Source organism: Peromyscus californicus, unplaced genomic scaffold (genome assembly GCF_007827085.1).
Source record: "Peromyscus californicus insignis strain IS unplaced genomic scaffold, ASM782708v3 Scaffold_6__1_contigs__length_162567912, whole genome shotgun sequence".
NCBI classification, from domain to species: domain Eukaryota; kingdom Metazoa; phylum Chordata; class Mammalia; order Rodentia; family Cricetidae; genus Peromyscus; species Peromyscus californicus.
The window spans coordinates 129,630,386-129,648,706 of NW_026294584.1; the positions used below are offsets into that span (position 1 = coordinate 129,630,386).

Consider the following 18,321-nt stretch of genomic DNA (forward strand, 5'->3'; position numbering starts at 1 on the left):
AAAGGCTTGGTTTAAGAGCACTTTATTATTGTTCTTAAGGCTACTTTTAAGTACAAAAAAACAAAAAAAAAAAAAAAGAAAGATGGCCTGCCAACCCTTTTTTTTTTCTTCTTCCAGGAAAACAGGCCACAGAGAATGGTATTTTACAGATTTACAAACACGGAGAGGGTCAGTTCGCACATGGGTGGCTCGGTTCCGGGGAGGTCACACGCTCCTGCCCAGGCAGGATGGCGCACTCCTTGGCTGACGTGTGTGGAAGTCCCCTCCAGGGCACAGCCTATTCCAGATAGGTCAGTGCACCAGAGACCCAGCCCCCCCCCCCCCGCCCCCCCAGCAACAGCCCGCTCCCTGACGGGTGTCTGAGGCCTGTCGCCCACAGAGCCAGTCCGCGGTGTGGTGGTTCTCCTGTGACCACCTCAGTAGCCTGCAGAATAACAAACGAATGGCTAGTAATGCGGACGCAGTGTTGTCATGGAGTAACTGTGGACCTGCACGATTACAGACACACCTACGACAAAAAAAGATCAACTTTTTTTCCCAAACAACAACAACAAATGATTACGATAGGAAAGGGGAAAATTAAATAGCTACATATCATTAACAAATTAATTGTTCTTCAAAAATACCTACAAATTTCTCTGTACATTCTTTACGCACAGCGTAATGATGGTCTTTAAAATTACCTATATAAAAAAAGTGTTCTCAACAATTCTTTTTTTCCTACAGAAAATATAGGGGCCTGAATGCCAAGCTTGGAAGCCCAGGAGAGTGGAGTGAACTGTGTGCGGGGCAGGAGGGCTGTCCACTTTTGTAAAGGCCGGTAGCCACCCTGTGACTACGGGCGTCAGTCCCCACCTTTCCACCCTTGCCTGTTTCCCCAAGTTCAACAGCTAACCTGCTTTCCTCCTACTGAAAGTCAGCCCCATGGGCTCCCATGTGCAAGGAGTCCATCATGCCTTGTTGGGGAGGTGGTCCTGGCCAGGGGACAGAAATGCTCACGGCCGGAGGAGCAGCAGCTGTGGGGCAGCCCCAGCCATGTCTGTCCTGCTTGCTTCTAATGTCTAGTTAGTAGCTATTAATAGAGCGGGCAATAGTGATGCAGGAATAGCTGTATAGTTATCATAGAGGAATGTGTACAGCCTTGGCCCCGGCATGAGAGGAAGCGCACGCAGCCCCAGGGTGCAGACTGTTAGGCACCTGCTGTTTGGCCAGGAGTTGGAAAGGAGCAGTCTGCATCAAGGAGCCTGAAGACACGAACTCAAGTCTCCAGCCCAGGATGCACAAAATCAGCAGCAATGGGCTCCCCAGCCTACCACACCCACCGGCTGTGCGCTCCTTCTCCGAGTCATGTGAGCGTCGACCTCACATCTCAGAAGCACAGCTGTACCAGCAGTGAATGTATCTAGGGCTGTAGCTGACGACACAGGCTAATGCCGCCAACAAGAAGCCAGTCAGTGCTACAGTCTGACTTACAGTCAATAGAAACCAGCTATTATTAAGACAGGCACCATGTCAGAAGCACTACGAGTCCTCTAGCCTCAACACTAGCCTCACGAACTGCAGTGTTCAGAGAAGGTAAATGCCCATAGTCGGGGGGAGTCTGCAGTCCATTTGTGAGCACCTCAAGACTAGAGAGAAAGACCTAGAACCTGCTAGAGACCTTCCAAGTTCAGCGACAATGCAAGCACACACATGGTCAGAAGTGTCCCCTAGCAGTCTGCCCTCGTGCTGGCATCTCAGACAGCTGCCCAGTAGGCAGCCCTGCCCTCCATAGTGCAAATCGGGACAGTTCTTTCCAGGCAGACACATGCACACACAGACTGAGCCAGGACCCCAGGTGGAAGCCAAGCGGTGCATGCTCCGTCTCAAAAGCTAGGAGCACAAAGCGTCCGGATCCCCATGTCTTCATGGCTTGTGACTAAGAAAGGGCCGCAGGGTCCCGGCTGCCAGGTGGCAGACCTGCAGAGGTTTCTTTGGTAACCAGGGCAGGAAGCAAGGATGCTCCGCTGGACCGATGCTCCGTGCTGTTCCTGTTGCCATATTGAGACCCCTTGTATGAACACCAAGCAAGTACAAAAACAGAGCAGAACAAAAGTCCAGACAACATGGTTTTGCGAATAAACCACCCTCCCACCCTCCCCCCGAGATTTTTTTTTCTGTTTTTTGTTTTTTGTTTCGTTTTTCCCCCTTAAGCACTGACTGTTGAAAGCTCAGGCAAACCATGCAGATCCCTGTGTGGCTGGAGGGTAGAGCCCCCTTCAGGAGACCACAGAGGGGGAATGACTATGGCTGACCATGTGGGCAGTGGGGCTAGCTGGCTGGCCCCGGCGTGAGGCCGACTCTGGGCTGCTGGAAGCGCTGTCCTTGGCCGCTTTGATCTGAAGCCATGTGTCACCTAGTGCTTTGGCAAAGTGGTCGTCCACAGAGCCGGTGATGGACACCGAGTTGGGTGCCGGCTCTGGTTCCTTGTAGTTCTTGCCCAGGCTCCGGCGGAAGTGCTCTTCCACCACAGGATCACAGGTGGCAGTTGCTGCAAAGGACGGATCAGGGGAGAGGGGGCCGCGTCAGGGGTGCTTAACCACACTGGGTTCGAGTGTGCATCCCGAGTGTCTTTATGGCACTCACTAACAACGGTGGAGCCTGTCACTGAAGCCCGGAAGGGCCAGGGACCAGATGTTCTTATCCCTTTCCACCCAAACCATGGCCAATTCAAGGTACACGTGTGCTCAAAAGCAATGGTTTTAAATTCAACGCTAAGTGAATTTTAGGGAGAGGTTAATCCAGGGTTCCCACAGGCTGTAACAGGCTACGGTGGGAAACTCACCACTGGGCGGTCTCCGGTAGCTGGCAGACCCGGGTGCCGAACAGCCACTGTGTGCAATGGGGCAGTGAGAGAGGTTGCAGTTGCGGGCGCCTGCCGACGCGCAGGTGATCACGGAGGGCCGGTTCTGTAGGAGGGAGAACAGCTCAGCTCCTCTTCATCCACTGACTGCGCTGCGCAGCCGCTGCTGCCGGAGGGCCCAGCCCTTGACAGGGACCTCCCTACACTCAATGCTCCTATGCTACAACAGCAGGTCCAGAGGGGGAAGACTAGATGTGCTGGGGTTCCCGCCCCTGGAGGTGAGCCCCTGACATACAGCATCTCCTCGGGGCCAGTGAGTGTGTACAATGAGTGGAAACTGGGAACCAGGCCCGCCGCGGGTCACACAGAGCTCGGTGCCGTTAAAGCCTCTTCACACAGTTCCTGTCAGAAACCTCACCTTTTTGTTGTCTCTGGGGCCTGCTGTGTGTGGCGCTAAGGTAAGCAAGTGCTCATGTCCTCAGCATCCCTCTACCTGCCTGCTCTTTGGGAGACAAGGTCTTATGAAGTTGCCTTGAACTTGTAATCCTCCTGCCTCAGTCTCCCAAGTAGCTAAAATTATAAGCTTGAAATACCAGATCTGGCCTTGTTTTTTAAAAAGCAATAATCTTGCCAGGTGGTAGTGGTGCACACCTTTAATCCCAACACTCTTGAGGCAGGCAGATCTATGTGAGTTCAAGGCCAGCCTGGTCTACAGAGCCAGTTCCGGGACAGCCAAGGCTACACAGAAAAAACCCTGTCTTGAATCACACCCCCTCCCCAGTTTTATTTTCCTTTAATAATAATAAAAAAGAGCCTGTGTCTTAATGACAGGTTCGTGACCACTGACTTTATAAGATGCAAGCCCAAAACAAAGCCACTGACATTTAACTTTGTGAAATCACACGGGGTAAGCACAGGGCTCTCAGGAGGATTACTACACTGATCCTGAGGAACAGTGTCAGGGAAGATGGGGGGGGGACGGGACCCGTGGAGGGGGGCCTCGCTCACCAACTCCAACCCTGTACTATGCAAAGCAGTGAAGCCTCAGGACTGGGGGAGCCGAGGTCCCTTCAACTTCCGCTCGAGGTTTCCATGCAGCTCCTGGTCCCCCACACCCCGCCTGACCCGGTCACCTTGGGAACGAGAACTAAAAGCCAGCGGCTTGGCATCCCACACACACCTGCTGCCGCTCCACAGCCGACCTGCCCGTGTCACCGCTGTTCTTCGTCAGTGCAAGAGGCTGCTCCATGAGGCCAGGGAGGGATGCATACAGGTGGCCGCCATGCAAGCTCACAGCGGGGGCTGCAGCCCGCTCAATGGGACTGCGGCTCCGGTCCCTCGGATCTCTGCCGCGGCAGTCTCCGTTGACAGTCTTATTCCTGAAAGACAGGGGCATGCTCAGAGGGGGGGGGGGGACTGGTGAGGAGCCGTGCACTTGACCCAGATGTTTCCATGACAGTCCTACCCTGATGCTAAGGGTAGAACCAAAGGCTGAGTTGGGGAACCAGGCCCTAAATACAGGAGAAGCACCTTTGAGCCAAAGTTGGCTCTGTGGCCTCCCTCCTTGGCCTGCCGACATGTCACTCAGCAGTGTTGCCTGCCTGCCGACATGCGAGGTCAACTCCACGTGCTCAGTTTGACCACCGTTGGTCATTGAGGTAGGATGGGAATGCTGATGGCCAGGGAACCCTGACCCGTGCTATGAGCCAGCTCTGGTGTGAGACTATTCTGGTGTCTGCTCCTAAGCAGCAGAGCCCAGACAGGACACCAAGGCAGTGGGCACCTGAGTGACTGGCTCATCTACTGACGACCTCTTCTGTGTGGGTCTGCTTCTCATTAGTGCAGAAGGTGGCAGCCAGTGGGCAGCGCTTGCCACCCGGAAACCAGAGCAGCAGCTGAAGAAGACAGCAGCTTCCCTGAGCTGTGGAGGCCTGCACACTTGGTAAATGCCACATGGACCACAGGCCAGATGCCCAAGGCTGCCGCCTCTAGAAGGGGCTTTAGAGAGTGTCAACACACGTATGGCATGAGAACCTGCAAGGCCAGCTTCCACAACCGTTCCAGGCTCAGCTCTGCCCTCCCTCCGTCCCACTGACTCTAGATCAGTCACCAGCGCTCTGCTCAGGGGCTGTCCCTTTTTAGCCAGCTGCCAGAGCGAGCACTTGAAAACTCTGAAGGAAAAGGGGGGGAGCTGATTCCTAAGACTTTTGGAAATTTCCGATTCCTCTGAGCTCTGCTTGGCCTGCCCTTTACCATCAGGGAAGCAGGCCATGTGTAATTGGGCTTTGTTTGAGCAGACAGCAGCCATGCCTGCCTGCTGGGCCAGCCAAATACAACATGCTAATGGTTAGTCACACACCATACACCCCCCCCCCCCCCCCACGTGTGACAGCCACACCTTTTATTAACTTTTAATTGTCAGAAGCGACACAGCACCATCTTGGGTACTCGGCATCCCTTTCTCTCAGTGGTGAACTCTTGTAAAACTGCCCTGCAGGGCACTGACATGACCGCTCACTAGCCCCATCATCCTCTGACTTTGCTGTGCTCATCTCAAAGCCATCTTTTTACTAAGCAAATCTGACCCGACAGACGTCTTTTCAAGCATCAGCAGCCACCACCTTTTCCATTAACCCTGCTCCCAACTGCCTTTCCACTTTCACCTCTGGCTCTGTGCCACAGACCTCTGATGCTGCAGCAACAACTGTCCACCTGCCATTTGCCAGGGAGGCTGCAGCCATAGCGTGCTGCTCTGAATGTGCGTTGGCCCTGACTTCCAGGGCCCTTGTGCAAACCCTCAGGGCAGAAACCACCAAGCCACTGCCGATCGATCACCTCTGCCCATCCTACACCAGCACTGAAAGCTTTGTGGAGACAAAGTCCAGCCTGTCTTGAGCCTCAGAACACCTGCACAGGGAAAGGCAGAACTGGAAGGGGCAGGATCATGGGAACCAGTGAGCCCAGGGAGATGGAGTCTACATGCCCGGGGACTCGAGCGGCAGACACTAACAAGGGCAGGCAATGGCAGGGAGCACTACGGTTCCCAAAGAACCTGCAGCAGGCAACGAGTCCAGAGAAGCAGCACAAGGAAGACTGGAGGGTCCGAGGAAGACAGCCTACATATGACGAGACGACTCAGGCAGGTTAGCATCACATGTCCCCGTGACCTCAAGGGCACCAGTCCTTAGCACCTTGGATCCCCACAGCACTTTCACATGGCCAAGCACCAACCTCAATGATGACATACACAGAGTGTAGAATGAGGGGGTACCTGCAGGGGCCTCCAGGACTCAACACCTAGGAAATCATTCAATTGGCACTGGGCATGGTCCACCATACAAAATACCATGAAACGTAGAACAAGCCTGGGAACTTGCTGGTTAATTTTAGTAAAATTACACATCACTCATATTTCCAGCTCGTTTTCCTGGTTCCTGGAGTTACAGACAGACATTGTTTTCCATGTCCCTCCCCCACTCTGAATGAATCACAGCCCAATGCGTCCTGTGCCGTCAGGACGCTGACCCAAACCACACACATCCTGCCGCTCCTTAAAGACCAAGTTGGTGGATGGAAAACCAACAGGGGCCCTGCTAGGGCCTAGAGGACTCCCGGAGCTGCCTGGGAGCAGCGGCCTGGCCCATGGGCGGGCATTTCCATTATTTTAGGAAGAAACAGAAAAGGTGTGTAGGCAAGAGAAACCACCACACTTATCCAGGCCAGAGTTTTCTGGGGACAGTCGCCATGTGCTCCTCCTGATCACTGTCTGAGCTCAGAAGACAAAATGTCAACAGCACTTGCGGAAAGCAGACTAGATCAGATCCCAGGAAGTCCAACTCCAACGAAAACACACGACGGTGAAACAAGTGTCTGGCCCTTAACCAGGTGCAGAGCGGAGGGTTAGCCCCCACAGCATCCTGCTCAGCCTTAGGAACCATGGTACATTGGCCGGGCAGAGGAATAAGGAAGGGCCCACCCAGCCTCGGGCTTCCCATAACACACAGGATATCCTGGAGGTGACAGGGTAAGCCTTCCTGATACAACCTGTGCTGGCATCACTGTGTGCCGGGCAGAACCCCTCATGCTCACACTGTGCCCTGGGAACCTGCGTGACAGTCACAAGCCTCCCCACAACCTAACACTAATAGTCGGGGACAGAAACTAAGCCTTCAGACCCTCCAAAGCCATGACTAATCTTGAGGCCATCTACTTTGACAAGAATCGTGTCATTAGCGGGGGCATGATGGCGCAGACCATGTCCTCTGTGCCCCCAACCATAGCTTTCTCTCCCTTGACCATGAGGAAGAAAGCCATGTTCCCATGTCCGCCTCAAAGCCAAGAGCATGAACACCACCACTGAGGCTGGCTGACATTTCTGTCCCTGTCTACAAAGGTGCCGTCTCACTTTCTGATCAGTGAAATTTCAAAACAACTCCAGGGAACTAGCCAACCAACACATGCCTCATTCCCTCTGTCACAGGAAGCTGAGACCCGAGTCCCAGCTGGGGAACCTCCTGCGGGAGTGTATCATTGGGAGAGGATGGCCCCCTCGAGCTATTCATGCTGGCGGTCTTCTCATCCCTTTCTGAGTGCTCAGACCTTACTATGATAAACTAACTCCAAAGAGGGAAACAGGTTCAGAGGGCCAAGGCACTAGCTGAAGTTCCCAGGCTGGTTCAGTCAAGGCCTCCAGTGCACGCACAGCTCACTGTGAGACTCCCCTTTCTGTGATGGGGTAGAGCACTGTTCCCACGCATCTCTCAGCAACACATTTGATTCTCTTCCGTGAATTGCCTTTAATTTCTGTCACCGTCTGAATGGGGTCCCCTGAAAGATGCTATGTGTGACCAGATCTACTAAGATGAGGTTACCAGAGCCACAACTCAATGCCACTGAAGGGTGACTAAGGTGACAGGCACTCAGAGCGAAGACCATACCGAGGAGACCAAGGGTGGAAGTTAAGAGAGCCTCCCTCAGAAGAAACCAGTCACTCTCTGTTAGCCCAGGCTAGCCTTGAACTGACAGAGATCTGTCTGCCTCAGACTAGTCACATCAGATAAAGGAGTTAGAAACCAGTGATGCCAGGGAGCCTGATCCTGGCCGGGCTAGCCTCCACTAATGTTCGTGCTTATACCTTAGTTTTTTTTTTTTTTTAAAAAAAAACTAGCTTAAAAAGGTATGAAGAAAACATTTTTGTCCAGCTGTGTAATATTTTTATGCTAATAAGTATTATCAAAAAAATCAACAATGGTAAAAATGAAACATTTTGGGCCAGCAAGATGACTCCGTGTGTCCTTGCTCATTTGCCTTGCCAGCCCAATGACCTGAGTTGGCATGACGATAAAAGTCACCTAACGGCTCATTCCTCAGGATGCACATGGCTGGTTTCTCAGGCTCATCTTTCCACTGCTCTGCCTCCACCTCTGGCACCAAATTGCTTTATAGACCTCTAGAAATACTCTACAGTGATGCTTTCTGCTCACTGACTTACAGTTAATGCAAAGGCATTTTAAAGCTGTAGAACAGTGGCTCTCGCCCTTCCCAAGGCTGCAACCCTTTAACAGTGCCTCAGTTGTGGTGACCCCAACCATAAAATGATTTTTGTTTTTGCTACTGTGATGAACTGTAATGTAAATATCTGACATGCAGGATGTCTGATGCGCCACCCCTATTGGGGTCTCGACCCACAGGTCTCGATTTATTGTGTATACAGTGTTCTGCTTGTGTGTATGCCTGCACACCAGAAGAGGGCGCCAGATCTCATGATAGATGGTTGTGCGCACCATGTGGATGCTGGGAATTGAATCAGGACCTCTGAAGAGCAGCCAGTGCTCTTGACTTCCAAGCCATCTCTCCAGCTCCTGCTTTAGAGTCTTCCAGAAGCAAGGACCCTAAGTCTCACTGGCCCTCAGATAACACATGCTATGCACCGAGTCACAGCCTGGTGTAGGAGGCTAGGAGGCTGAGGCCAGTCAGCGAGGATGCAGAGTGCATGGCCCTGGGCCTGGCTGCTCCAGAAGCCAGGGAGATACCCGCATATGCACTTCCCTGCGTGCGGAGGGGAATGCCTGTGGAGCTGGCGCTCATCTGACCCATGAGCTCAGCAACTCTGGAAGGTGCTGGAAGGAAAGCTCTTGCCTGGTTTCCCGCTTTCCTTCACTGCCACTTGCCACCACACAGCTGGGGAGCACTCCCCCTCCTCCCCCAGTGCCAAGCCAGCTCTGAGGTGCCACCTTAGAACTGCGCTGTACGAGGGAAAGGGGACAGATCTGCCCAAGTCCCAGCAGGGTAGGTGACATGCAGGGTCACCCAACCACTCCTGTAACATGAGGCAAAGGTTGCTGGGTAGAAGAGCCTGAGAACTCCATGCCCCTGCCTGCCACCCTTCTGATGAGGATTAGGTACTTGTCCCCACAACTGAGCCCAGGACTTCATGAAAGAGCCTGACTGTGTCATGAATGATGTCCCCTCCACCACCACACTGCTCCCCAGGCCCCTCCAGCAGCCCAGGTGTCACTTGCATCCCAAAGAGCAAGGTGACAGGCAAGGGTACTCAGGAGCTGTGGCCAAGAGCCACAGTGTCACAGCACCCAAGTACGGTAAAGGCTTCTGGAAGCTGAAGTGCAAGCCACACAATCTCAGAGACCTGTCTGGAGCACCACACAGTTCACGTCTTCCTGTCATGTGACAGCCATGCGGGGCCTCTTACAAATACTCCTCTCTGATGGCACAGTGCACTGCCCCACTGAAGTATAGCCTCTGGCTCAGCTTCTTCCCAGTGCAAACCAAGGGGACATTCCCAGCAGCTACTTCCTTTGCCCCATGTCCCCAGAAAGGCACACACTCTACTAAAATGATCTGAAATAACCAGAGGAGTCCAAGGTGGCTCTGGCTCTGTGTCTTCGAGGAATGGTCCCACTCACAAGCCCAGCTCTCCGAGTTTCCCCGGGCTGGGCCTCACACTTGGGCTCCACTCTGACTCCAGCCCCGGTCCCCCCAGCCCAGAACTGTCTGCATGTGTTTTACATCATTAGCTGAGACAACAGAAAGAAACGGAAGCCTGAGAATCAGGTCTGCCCTGAGACTGGGGGTGGAGCACCGTGCTCTCGCCATGTTAGCCAAGCAAGAGCTGGTCCACCTGTGGCCACAAAGCCCCAAGGACTACACACAAACAGGCCAAGAACCCATGTGCACGCCAAGCCCGGTTTACAGGGCCTGAGGATCATGTGCTGTACACATGCACGCTCGGATGCTAATGAATGGAGATGCTGCGGAGATTAATAACCGTTCACTTGAGGTCCCTGCTGCTCCTGGGTGTACAGCTGTTTTCATCATTATACAGTCTCTCAATGAATGATACTCAGAAGCACAACCACTATCGTGTTTTTGGCATTAAGCAGTCCTCAAACCAGAGAGGGATGGAAGGCATCAGGCTCTTCCTGCCGAAGCCCCAGCCACCACATCTGCCACAGACAGAAACCTCTAGACCACTCCCTCTCCACCCAGGGACAGGCACCACTGGGCTAACATTTATATTAGGGAGGACTTGGGACCACTGAGATGAAGACTGGAGAATGGGGTGAAGGGGAGAAGCTGGGGACGTGCCAAACATCCAGCACGAGTTCCCTGCAGACCCTCCTGGAAGCCCACCTCCCCCCTGCCTCCCTCTCCCACTCCCAGCTTCCCCCAGACAAGCCTTCCTAGGGCTAGGAAAGAAGAATGCAGGACCCTAGCTCCCAATGCCCCCGTAGGAAGGCCGTGACTGACCAGGAGTAAAGACACAGTTCCTCCAGCCACCAGGAGTGATCAAACAGAACAGGACCAGCTGGTGTCACGCACAGCAGCAGGTACAGTTTTATGAATGAACTGACTTTCAAAAAGCAAACCCATTCTTAGGAGGAATCAGCATCAGAGGAGTTCATGAGGCTGGGCAGACAGGGCAGCATCTGGATCAGGACTCCTGGAGAAACTCCAGGGGGGTAATCCTTGATCACAAATCCACCAGAGAGGACAGGTCTGCAAACACTGTTCCCCTGCCAACACAGGGTCTTTCAGAGCTTCCTGTTGAATCTTGGGAAGGTTCCCTCCTAGTTTTTCCTCCACACTTCTGAAGAAAAACCACTGGAAAATAACAGACTGTTGGTGAAAACATCAGAAGCGTCATCCTACCACGGGGTGGGGTGGGGGTGCATGTGCTCGGCGGCAGCAGCGGCGGCCACAGAGATGGTTGCACCGATGCTTAGACAGTTGTAGGGACATGGCTTCCTTCCTCAGGCAGGCCACTCAGTACAGAGCCCGCCTTCTGATGGGTGACAGGTGCCTTCAGAGGCCATGGCTTCGCGCCACGTCTTCCTTTTGGAAGAACTCAGGGAACTTATTCCTCCTTCCAGCTACCAGAAAAGTCTTCCCCTGCCTGACTTGCCAGAACTCGGCAACAAACACCAGCCTCTTCATACTCCAGTGCCAGGCCCTCCCCAGACCACCAGCAGCACCACACACTCCCCTGTGAGTAGTTGTCGCACAGCAGTGCCTGGCGCTCCACATCGCGGCAGAGGAGCACCGGGACCCCACCCCCACCCCCGCCCCCACCCCTGCACGCACTCGGGGGAAAAGCTGGTTCCCTCAGCACAGTGGTAATCTCTCTAAACCGAAGACCTGTGTGCTAGATGAAATTAAGACCGATTACCCCAGGCTGCAGTCCTCAGCACCTGTATCCAATAAGAAGGTGAAGTCAGCAGCGGGGCGGTGGTGGTGCACGCCTTTAATCCCAGCACTCGGGAGGCAGAGGCGGATCTCTGTGAGTTCGAGGCCTGCCTGGTCTATAGAGTGAGGTCCAGAACAGGCACCAAAAAACTACACAGAGAAACCCTGTCTCGAAAACAAAAAAGGTGAGGTCTTGGGCTGCAGTCCCCAGCACCCACATGGTGGCTTCACAACTGTCTGTAACTCCAGTTCCAGGGAATCTGACGCCCTCTTCTGGCCCCTGTGGGCACTACACCCTTGGAATGCACAAACATACATGCAAGTAAACCACCCATACACATAAAATAAAATAAGTTAATCTAAAAAGAAAGGTGGGGGTCACACTTAAGCGTTCCTTTCAATTCAGATCTACCTGTGACCTCCCTCTGGAGCAGACACCCTGCATTGCTACACGTGTGTGTGATCCACGTGGCTGCACACTCACATTCAACACAAGGGTGCCAGCACCCTGTAGCTGGTGGTGACAGGTTCCAAATTACTTCGTGAAGTCTTTCATACACTGATTCAACACCAAATAAAAACCAGAAAGGAAGTTTTTTTTCTCAAGTCACCTATAACCCTGACTGACTTTGAAAATTACAAACCACAACAAAAATCAGCCACTACATTACCATAACGCTAGCTACATGAGCCTTAGATACTGAAAATCTACAGCAAGGAAATACACACCTAAGAAGTGATCTTTTCACACCCACCATGGTTTCTATATAACAGCACTGATAAAGGGCCCAAAGGCCCTTCCAGCTGGAGGACACAGATTCTCAGTGTTCAGGGACATGATTGTCTCCAAGCACCTAGTCTGTCCTTGCTGAACTCCATTTTCCAAATTCAGGGGAAGGGGAGGATTTTCTTTTTTAAAAAAAAATACATATTTTGAATTGTAGAAATAAGCTTTAAATTATTTTTTTTAAACATTTTTTTTTTTAAGATTTATTTATTTATTATGTATACAGTTTTCCATCTGCACATATCCCTGCAGGCCAGAAGAGGGCACCAGATCTCATTACAGATGGTTGTGAGCCACCATGTGGTTGCTGGGAATTGAACTCAGGACCTTTGGAAGAGCAAGCAGTGCTCTTAACCTCTGAGCCATCTCTCCAGCCCCGCTTTAAATTATTTTAAGGGAAGATGGTTTGAGAATTATCTTAGTGCTTGGAAACACTACAGTATGCTAGCAACTGGATGGGCTAATTACAACTCAGGTCCTCCATTCTTAGAAGTTCCCCATAGACACAGAGGCCATCACTGAAGGCCTATTTTATCCCTCTCCAGGTCACAGGACCACCCTTCCACACTGCCATTCAGGGTCTTGCTATGTAGGCCAAGCTGGCCTCCAATCTGAGATTCTCCTGCCTCAACCTCCCTTACTACTAGGACTGCAGGTGTGCGTCACCATCTAGAATTCTCTCTCCCCGAGCTGTGTGCTTTGCTTTCCCTGGTGGTCACTGACATCTAAGAGCAATGTCCTGGCTGTTACAATCTGTTCAGTCTGAACCTTGGAGCTCTGAAGAGGGAAGAGAATGAACAGGGGGACCCAACTTTCTGCTCATTGCTGATGTGCATTTTATCTAGACCTGTGTAGAGGATTCTAAGCCCTACACCTGTCCACTCTGTAAGAGTTTCCAAAAGCCAGATGGCCATGGTTCCTCTTACGAATGCATTCAGCTGAAGTCACTGCCCCGGAGTCCTGTGACTTCACCTGTAGATGATGGGTTCTAACAGAGAGAAGGCTCTCCACCCTCCGCACTAGCCACTGTCCCGACATACTGACCCCGTGACACTCGTCAGTGCTCTTCAACTGAACCAAAGTTCACCACTAGCCCCATGGTTTATTTCTGTGTTATGGTAAGGGACACTATCATTTCATGTTTTTAAAATTTATTTTTGTGTATGAGTGTTTTCCTGCACAAAATGGTGTGGAACCCTCTAAAACTGGAGTTACAGGTGGTTTGTTAACTACTTTGTGAATGCTGGGACCTGAACTCTAGTCCTTTGCAAAAGCAGTCAGGGTCTTTAACCTCTGAGCCGTCTCTCTAGCCCCCACAATACCATATTTAAGGAGCAATAATACAGCTATATAATATATAATAAATATCACCACCATCTACCTCCATGATTCCTCTACTGTCCCCACTAGGCACTAACTCCCAGTCAGACCACTCTGGGGTATGGCCACTTCACATTCCCTCTAGATGAGCCAAGCCATTCATTCTCCAAACTAGAGGCCTTGCATAAGTTGACTCACGGACTGTCATTGTTTTGACTCTGGCTTATTTCATTTAGCGTGATACCCTTCATGGTTCAGCCATGTGTTGGTATGTGTCAGAATTTCCTGCCTCTTTAAGGCTGAATATATCCACTGCAATACACAGACTCATGCTTTTAGCCATACACCCACTGATGGGCATTTTCCTGTGCTGTTCCCAGCTCTTGGCTATATAAACAGAGCCACTGTGAGTCTAGGTGTACAAACAGGAATCATTACCCCCTATCTTCAATCATTCTGTGTAAATTCCCAGAAGAGGAGCTGCTGGATCACAGGGTGATTCTTGGTCTTTGTCCTTAAAAGTTCTGACAACCCGGGCGGTGGTGGTGCACGCCTTCAGTCCCAGCACTCAGAGGCAGAGGCAGGTGGGTCTTTGAGTTAGAGGCCAAGGCTACACAGACAACCCCTGTCTCGAAAACAAACAAACAGAAGTTCTGACAAATCACAGTAGTATAGCGGGTTGACTCTAAAACACGTCTCTCTTACCACCTGTCCCTCCTACTACAGAGAAACCAAAGAAAGGTTGCCAGGAGCACAGGTCTGTCTGGTCCTCCAGCACAGATCTGATAAGTCTTATTAAAAACAGCCTACCTGGGTTATGAGAGCAGCACTCACACACACTGTGAACATGGCACACATGTTAATGCGCGCCCTCCTCCCAGCCCACCAGAATATACGACAGTGTAGAGCTGTGGCTGTGATCAGCTGCGAGCTTCTGGGAGACTCACAGCCACATAGCTGCGGTTCTCATTTCTCACTAGGAGCCCGTAACAATTGCTTCAAGTCTTCCGAGGGTGGCTAAGTTAACAATAATAGCTACCACTTGTGTGGCAGCAGTGTGTGGTGGGACCAAGTCCTCAGCATGTCTACACCATTCCATGCAACAAGGGCACTCACTCCAACCTGCTGGTCCCTGAGCAAGATGTGGAGGGAGCTTGGAAGAGCGAGCTATTGTGCAAGTTCCCCAGAGCTGGGACAAAAGCATTTTTTTATCAGACTGGAGAGGTCGAGAGGTCGATGGCTGAGGATGAGGGCCAGAGGAACCTGAGTGGAGTGTCCAGGGGGAAGGCCCCATCGCTGAGGTCAGAGCCTCCAGACTTCGCCAAGTGCCTTTATTTATCCTTATCTTCTGTTAAGAATAAACTGGAGAGCAGACGCGTGAGCCTGGCATCTGCTCGGAGGAGGAGGAGGAGGAGGAGGAGGAGGAGGAGGAGGAGGAGGAGGAGGAGGAGGAGGAGGAGGAGGAGGAACGGGGCCTCCAGCAGCTGCTCCTCTCCAACTAGACCCTGTCACGTGACAGCCGCACCTGAACCTGGACGACTGCTTAACTCTGCCAGCTCCCTCCACACTCCGCTCCCCTGACAGCCCCCTGGTCCTTGCAGGAGGATCTGGTGGCTACATGGCTCGGCTTGGAACAAGGTGCTGGGCGGCCAGGAGACAGGGACCGGAGGAACGTCCCTCTCTGCCCATCAGCTCTGTCTCCCCCAGCTTAAATTAATTACAGCTGAAAATACAGCGCTGCCATCTGCTTTGAAAACGGCAGGATAAGGGAATGAAATGAAAGGGGGTTTTGGTACTAACCTCACTTTAATCATTGCCAAGGAGCATGAAGACAGCCCAGCGTCCTCCCACAAGAAAGCCTGGGGCCTCACAAACTTGGCAGGAACGGCGGGCGCGCGCCCCGTCAGAATAAGAGTCCCCCGGAGGAGGGTGTGAGGTGCGGGGCCGCCTGCCCCGCGCTGCAGGGGAAGCTTCCTGCGGGCCTGGGAGAGGCTGGGAACTCCTGGGAGGCGTTATTTACAGAGTGCCGCCTGCCAAGAACGTTGCATGCATCGCTGCAGTTCCATTTTCAGAGAAAACAGATCTGCTGTCAGAATTACAGCAAGCCACTTCCTCTTTCTTTGTTTGCCTACCTTCCATAACACCAGGCTTTTAGCAAACTCCACAACTTGGCCAAAGGAAATGCTGGCAGGAAGGGGCGAGGCAGGAGGGAGGGGACAGGCCTGCAGTTCAGCTTCTGTGGGTTCTCTGGTCCTCTTGCCCTCCTCACAGACCCCACTTGAGAGGCTGTTGTTAGAAGTGCTGAAGGCCAGCAGGACACAGCTAGCCCGGGTGGACACATCATCTGGTCGGATCTGCAAATTTATGAACCTTATCCCAGGCCAGCAGCCTCAGTGACCAGGGGAGTCAAGGGCCTGCCTGGTTCCTTTAGATCCACGCTTGCAATGTGCACGGGCCTGCTGGCTGCTTTCACACGGCAACAGAACTGCAGTTATATCAAGCAAGCCTTCATAAGCCAGACCTGTAGCCCAGAAGATGAAAGCACCCCAATGAAAGAGCACTTCTTGTGGGAGGAAAACACATTTAAAAAAAGAAAGAAGATGCAAAGGCTGTCTTCCAGTCCTACCAACTGTCACTGTCTATAGCAACCGTGTCCATAACACCGCATCTCAGGATGTAACTTTCTAGTAAATGCTGCATCCATCAAGACCCAGGGAACATCTGGTAAAATGGTTAAATAAAAACAATTTCATTTTGGATTTCAGAGTTTACTAAGAGCACCCAACAAGACACTAGTAACACACGCTCCTGGCCCAGCTCTGCAGGATCGGTCCTGGAAGGGAAAGAGCAGTGGGAGACAGCTAGGGAGGCCTCGGGAGGCAGAACTACCCTCTTCTACACTGAGGAGCCCCGGTCAGCCGCTCCGCTGTGCTCCATAGTCACACCCCACCTCTCCACCCAGGGCTAAACCCCTCCAGCTCCCACTGTCTCTAATGCAGGAGACTATCAGAAAGAGCCTAGCTAAACAGACCAGTGACGTCCATAATGGTTCATAATGTACATGTACTGAGCAGTTACCACTGCCCCGTCCTAGCCACGTGTTATGAGTGTTATCCAATACAGTTCAGTCCTTTCTAGAGCGCTTTTAGAAGGCTTTCCTACTAAAGAAAAAGATATAGTGAGTGATCCAACCACTTCCAAAGAAAAACCCTGTGTGTTGGGGAGGGGCGTGGGAGACAGCACAGAGGTCAGCGTCCGGTGTCCTTTATCACGGGCCATCCACCTTGGGTTCGTTTTTTGTTTTGTTTTGTTTTTTTGCTGCTGTCATTGATTTTTAAAAAACAGTGTCTGCCTCACTGGCTTGAAACTCACGCCAAGTGGGCTGTGCTGACTGGCCAGGGAGCCCCAGGGATCTGCCTCCCCAGCACTGGGGTGACAGTGTGTGGCCCCAACCAGCTTTTTCTTGTGGTTCTGGGCATGGAAGAACTCAATCAAGTCTGCATTGCCTCACTGACCGGGCTATCAGTCCAGCCTGAAAGACCTTTCCTCTACAAACACCGTACTATTTGAAAGTCTTCAGAAGACAGGAGTGTGCCAGACAGTCACAGTCACAGAAGAACACGTGTAGCTAGCAGGCAGAGCCGGAGAGCGAGCTGCCGAGCTGAGATGCTGGCTCCCATAGTCTAAACAAATGAGAAGTAGTCATCCCTGGGAAGATGCGGGGAAAGGTGAGGTGCGCACAGGTTACCAGACACCAAACCAGCACCCTCCAACCCACCAAGTCCACTTTCAGAAAAATGGAATACTAGACATGAACAGGAAGGGGTGCCAAGGAGGCCTGCAAAGCACAGACAAACCTCCTGAATGGCCCAGCATCTTCACTTGCTAGCAAGTTCTTCCGGTCACCAGCAACAGGAAAACCTTCAAAGACAGAACCAACTGGAAGCAGTTAACCAATCTTTAAAGATAGGAAAAATGAGGGCACCTGGCCCTGCTCCCTCCCAGCACTTGGGAGCACACTCAGCACCCATGCAGCAGAGTACAGCCCCATGAAGGAGCAGAGACAAACAAGCCTGAAGTCCTGAGACCATGCAAGGGCTGTAGTCAGGACACTTGCCCAGCATGAACGAAGCCCTGCATTCAGTCCTCAGCATATAAACCAGGTGTGGTCAACCCAGCGCTGACGAGACGGAGGCAGAAGGATCAGAAGTCATCCTTGGCAGCACCGTGAAACTGAGGCCAGTTTGTTCTCTCAACAACCACCATTTCAGCTGCATATCAACCGTGCTGCTGCTGGAGATTCCAGATGCCCGGTACACCCATGCGCATGTTTCCCCAGTACAAACATGCACACATTGCCAGTTTTCCGTCTACAGAATCCACCCGTGGGTGGGGATGGAGGTCCCATCTCCAGCACTTCAGGGACACAGAGAGAAGTGTGTGTGTGTGTGTGTGTGTGTGTGTGTGTGTGTGTGTGTGTGTGTGTGAGACGGGGGGGTTGTTAATCTGAGCTTCAAATGAATTATCAACAAGTAAACAACTGGCAATCATAGAAAACAATCTATTTTGGTTGGGTTAGAAAGAAAAAGAAACCTTGGTCATGAGTAACTGGGTTTATAATTTGTTTTTATTTGCTTTTAACTGGGTTTATTATTTGTTTGTTTTTATT

The 18,321-nt window shown here is 52.0% G+C and overlaps 2 protein-coding genes across 10 annotated transcripts in view; one reads left to right on the forward strand and one right to left on the reverse strand.

The window, feature by feature from the left end:
• Atg7 (autophagy related 7) overlaps positions 1 to 18,321 on the forward strand; it is a 279,653-nt gene that overhangs the window by 256,319 nt on the left and 5,013 nt on the right. The gene's annotated exons all lie outside the window — the stretch shown is intronic.
• Positions 7 to 18,321, reverse strand: part of Vgll4 (vestigial like family member 4) — a 119,296-nt gene continuing 100,981 nt past the window's right edge. For 4 of the 5 annotated variants that reach the window (XM_052721067.1, XM_052721069.1, XM_052721068.1 and 1 more), the window contains 3 exons: positions 4,023 to 4,221; positions 2,825 to 2,948; positions 7 to 2,530 (listed from right to left, as the gene is read on the reverse strand). In XM_052721067.1, the coding sequence (XP_052577027.1) occupies positions 2,259 to 2,530; positions 2,825 to 2,948; positions 4,023 to 4,221 (595 nt within the window). In that variant the 3' untranslated portion in view covers positions 7 to 2,258. Of the gene's footprint in view, positions 2,531 to 2,824; positions 2,949 to 4,022; positions 4,222 to 15,452; positions 18,096 to 18,321 lie in introns of those variants that run through there. The other variant, XM_052721070.1, reaches the window with a different exon arrangement.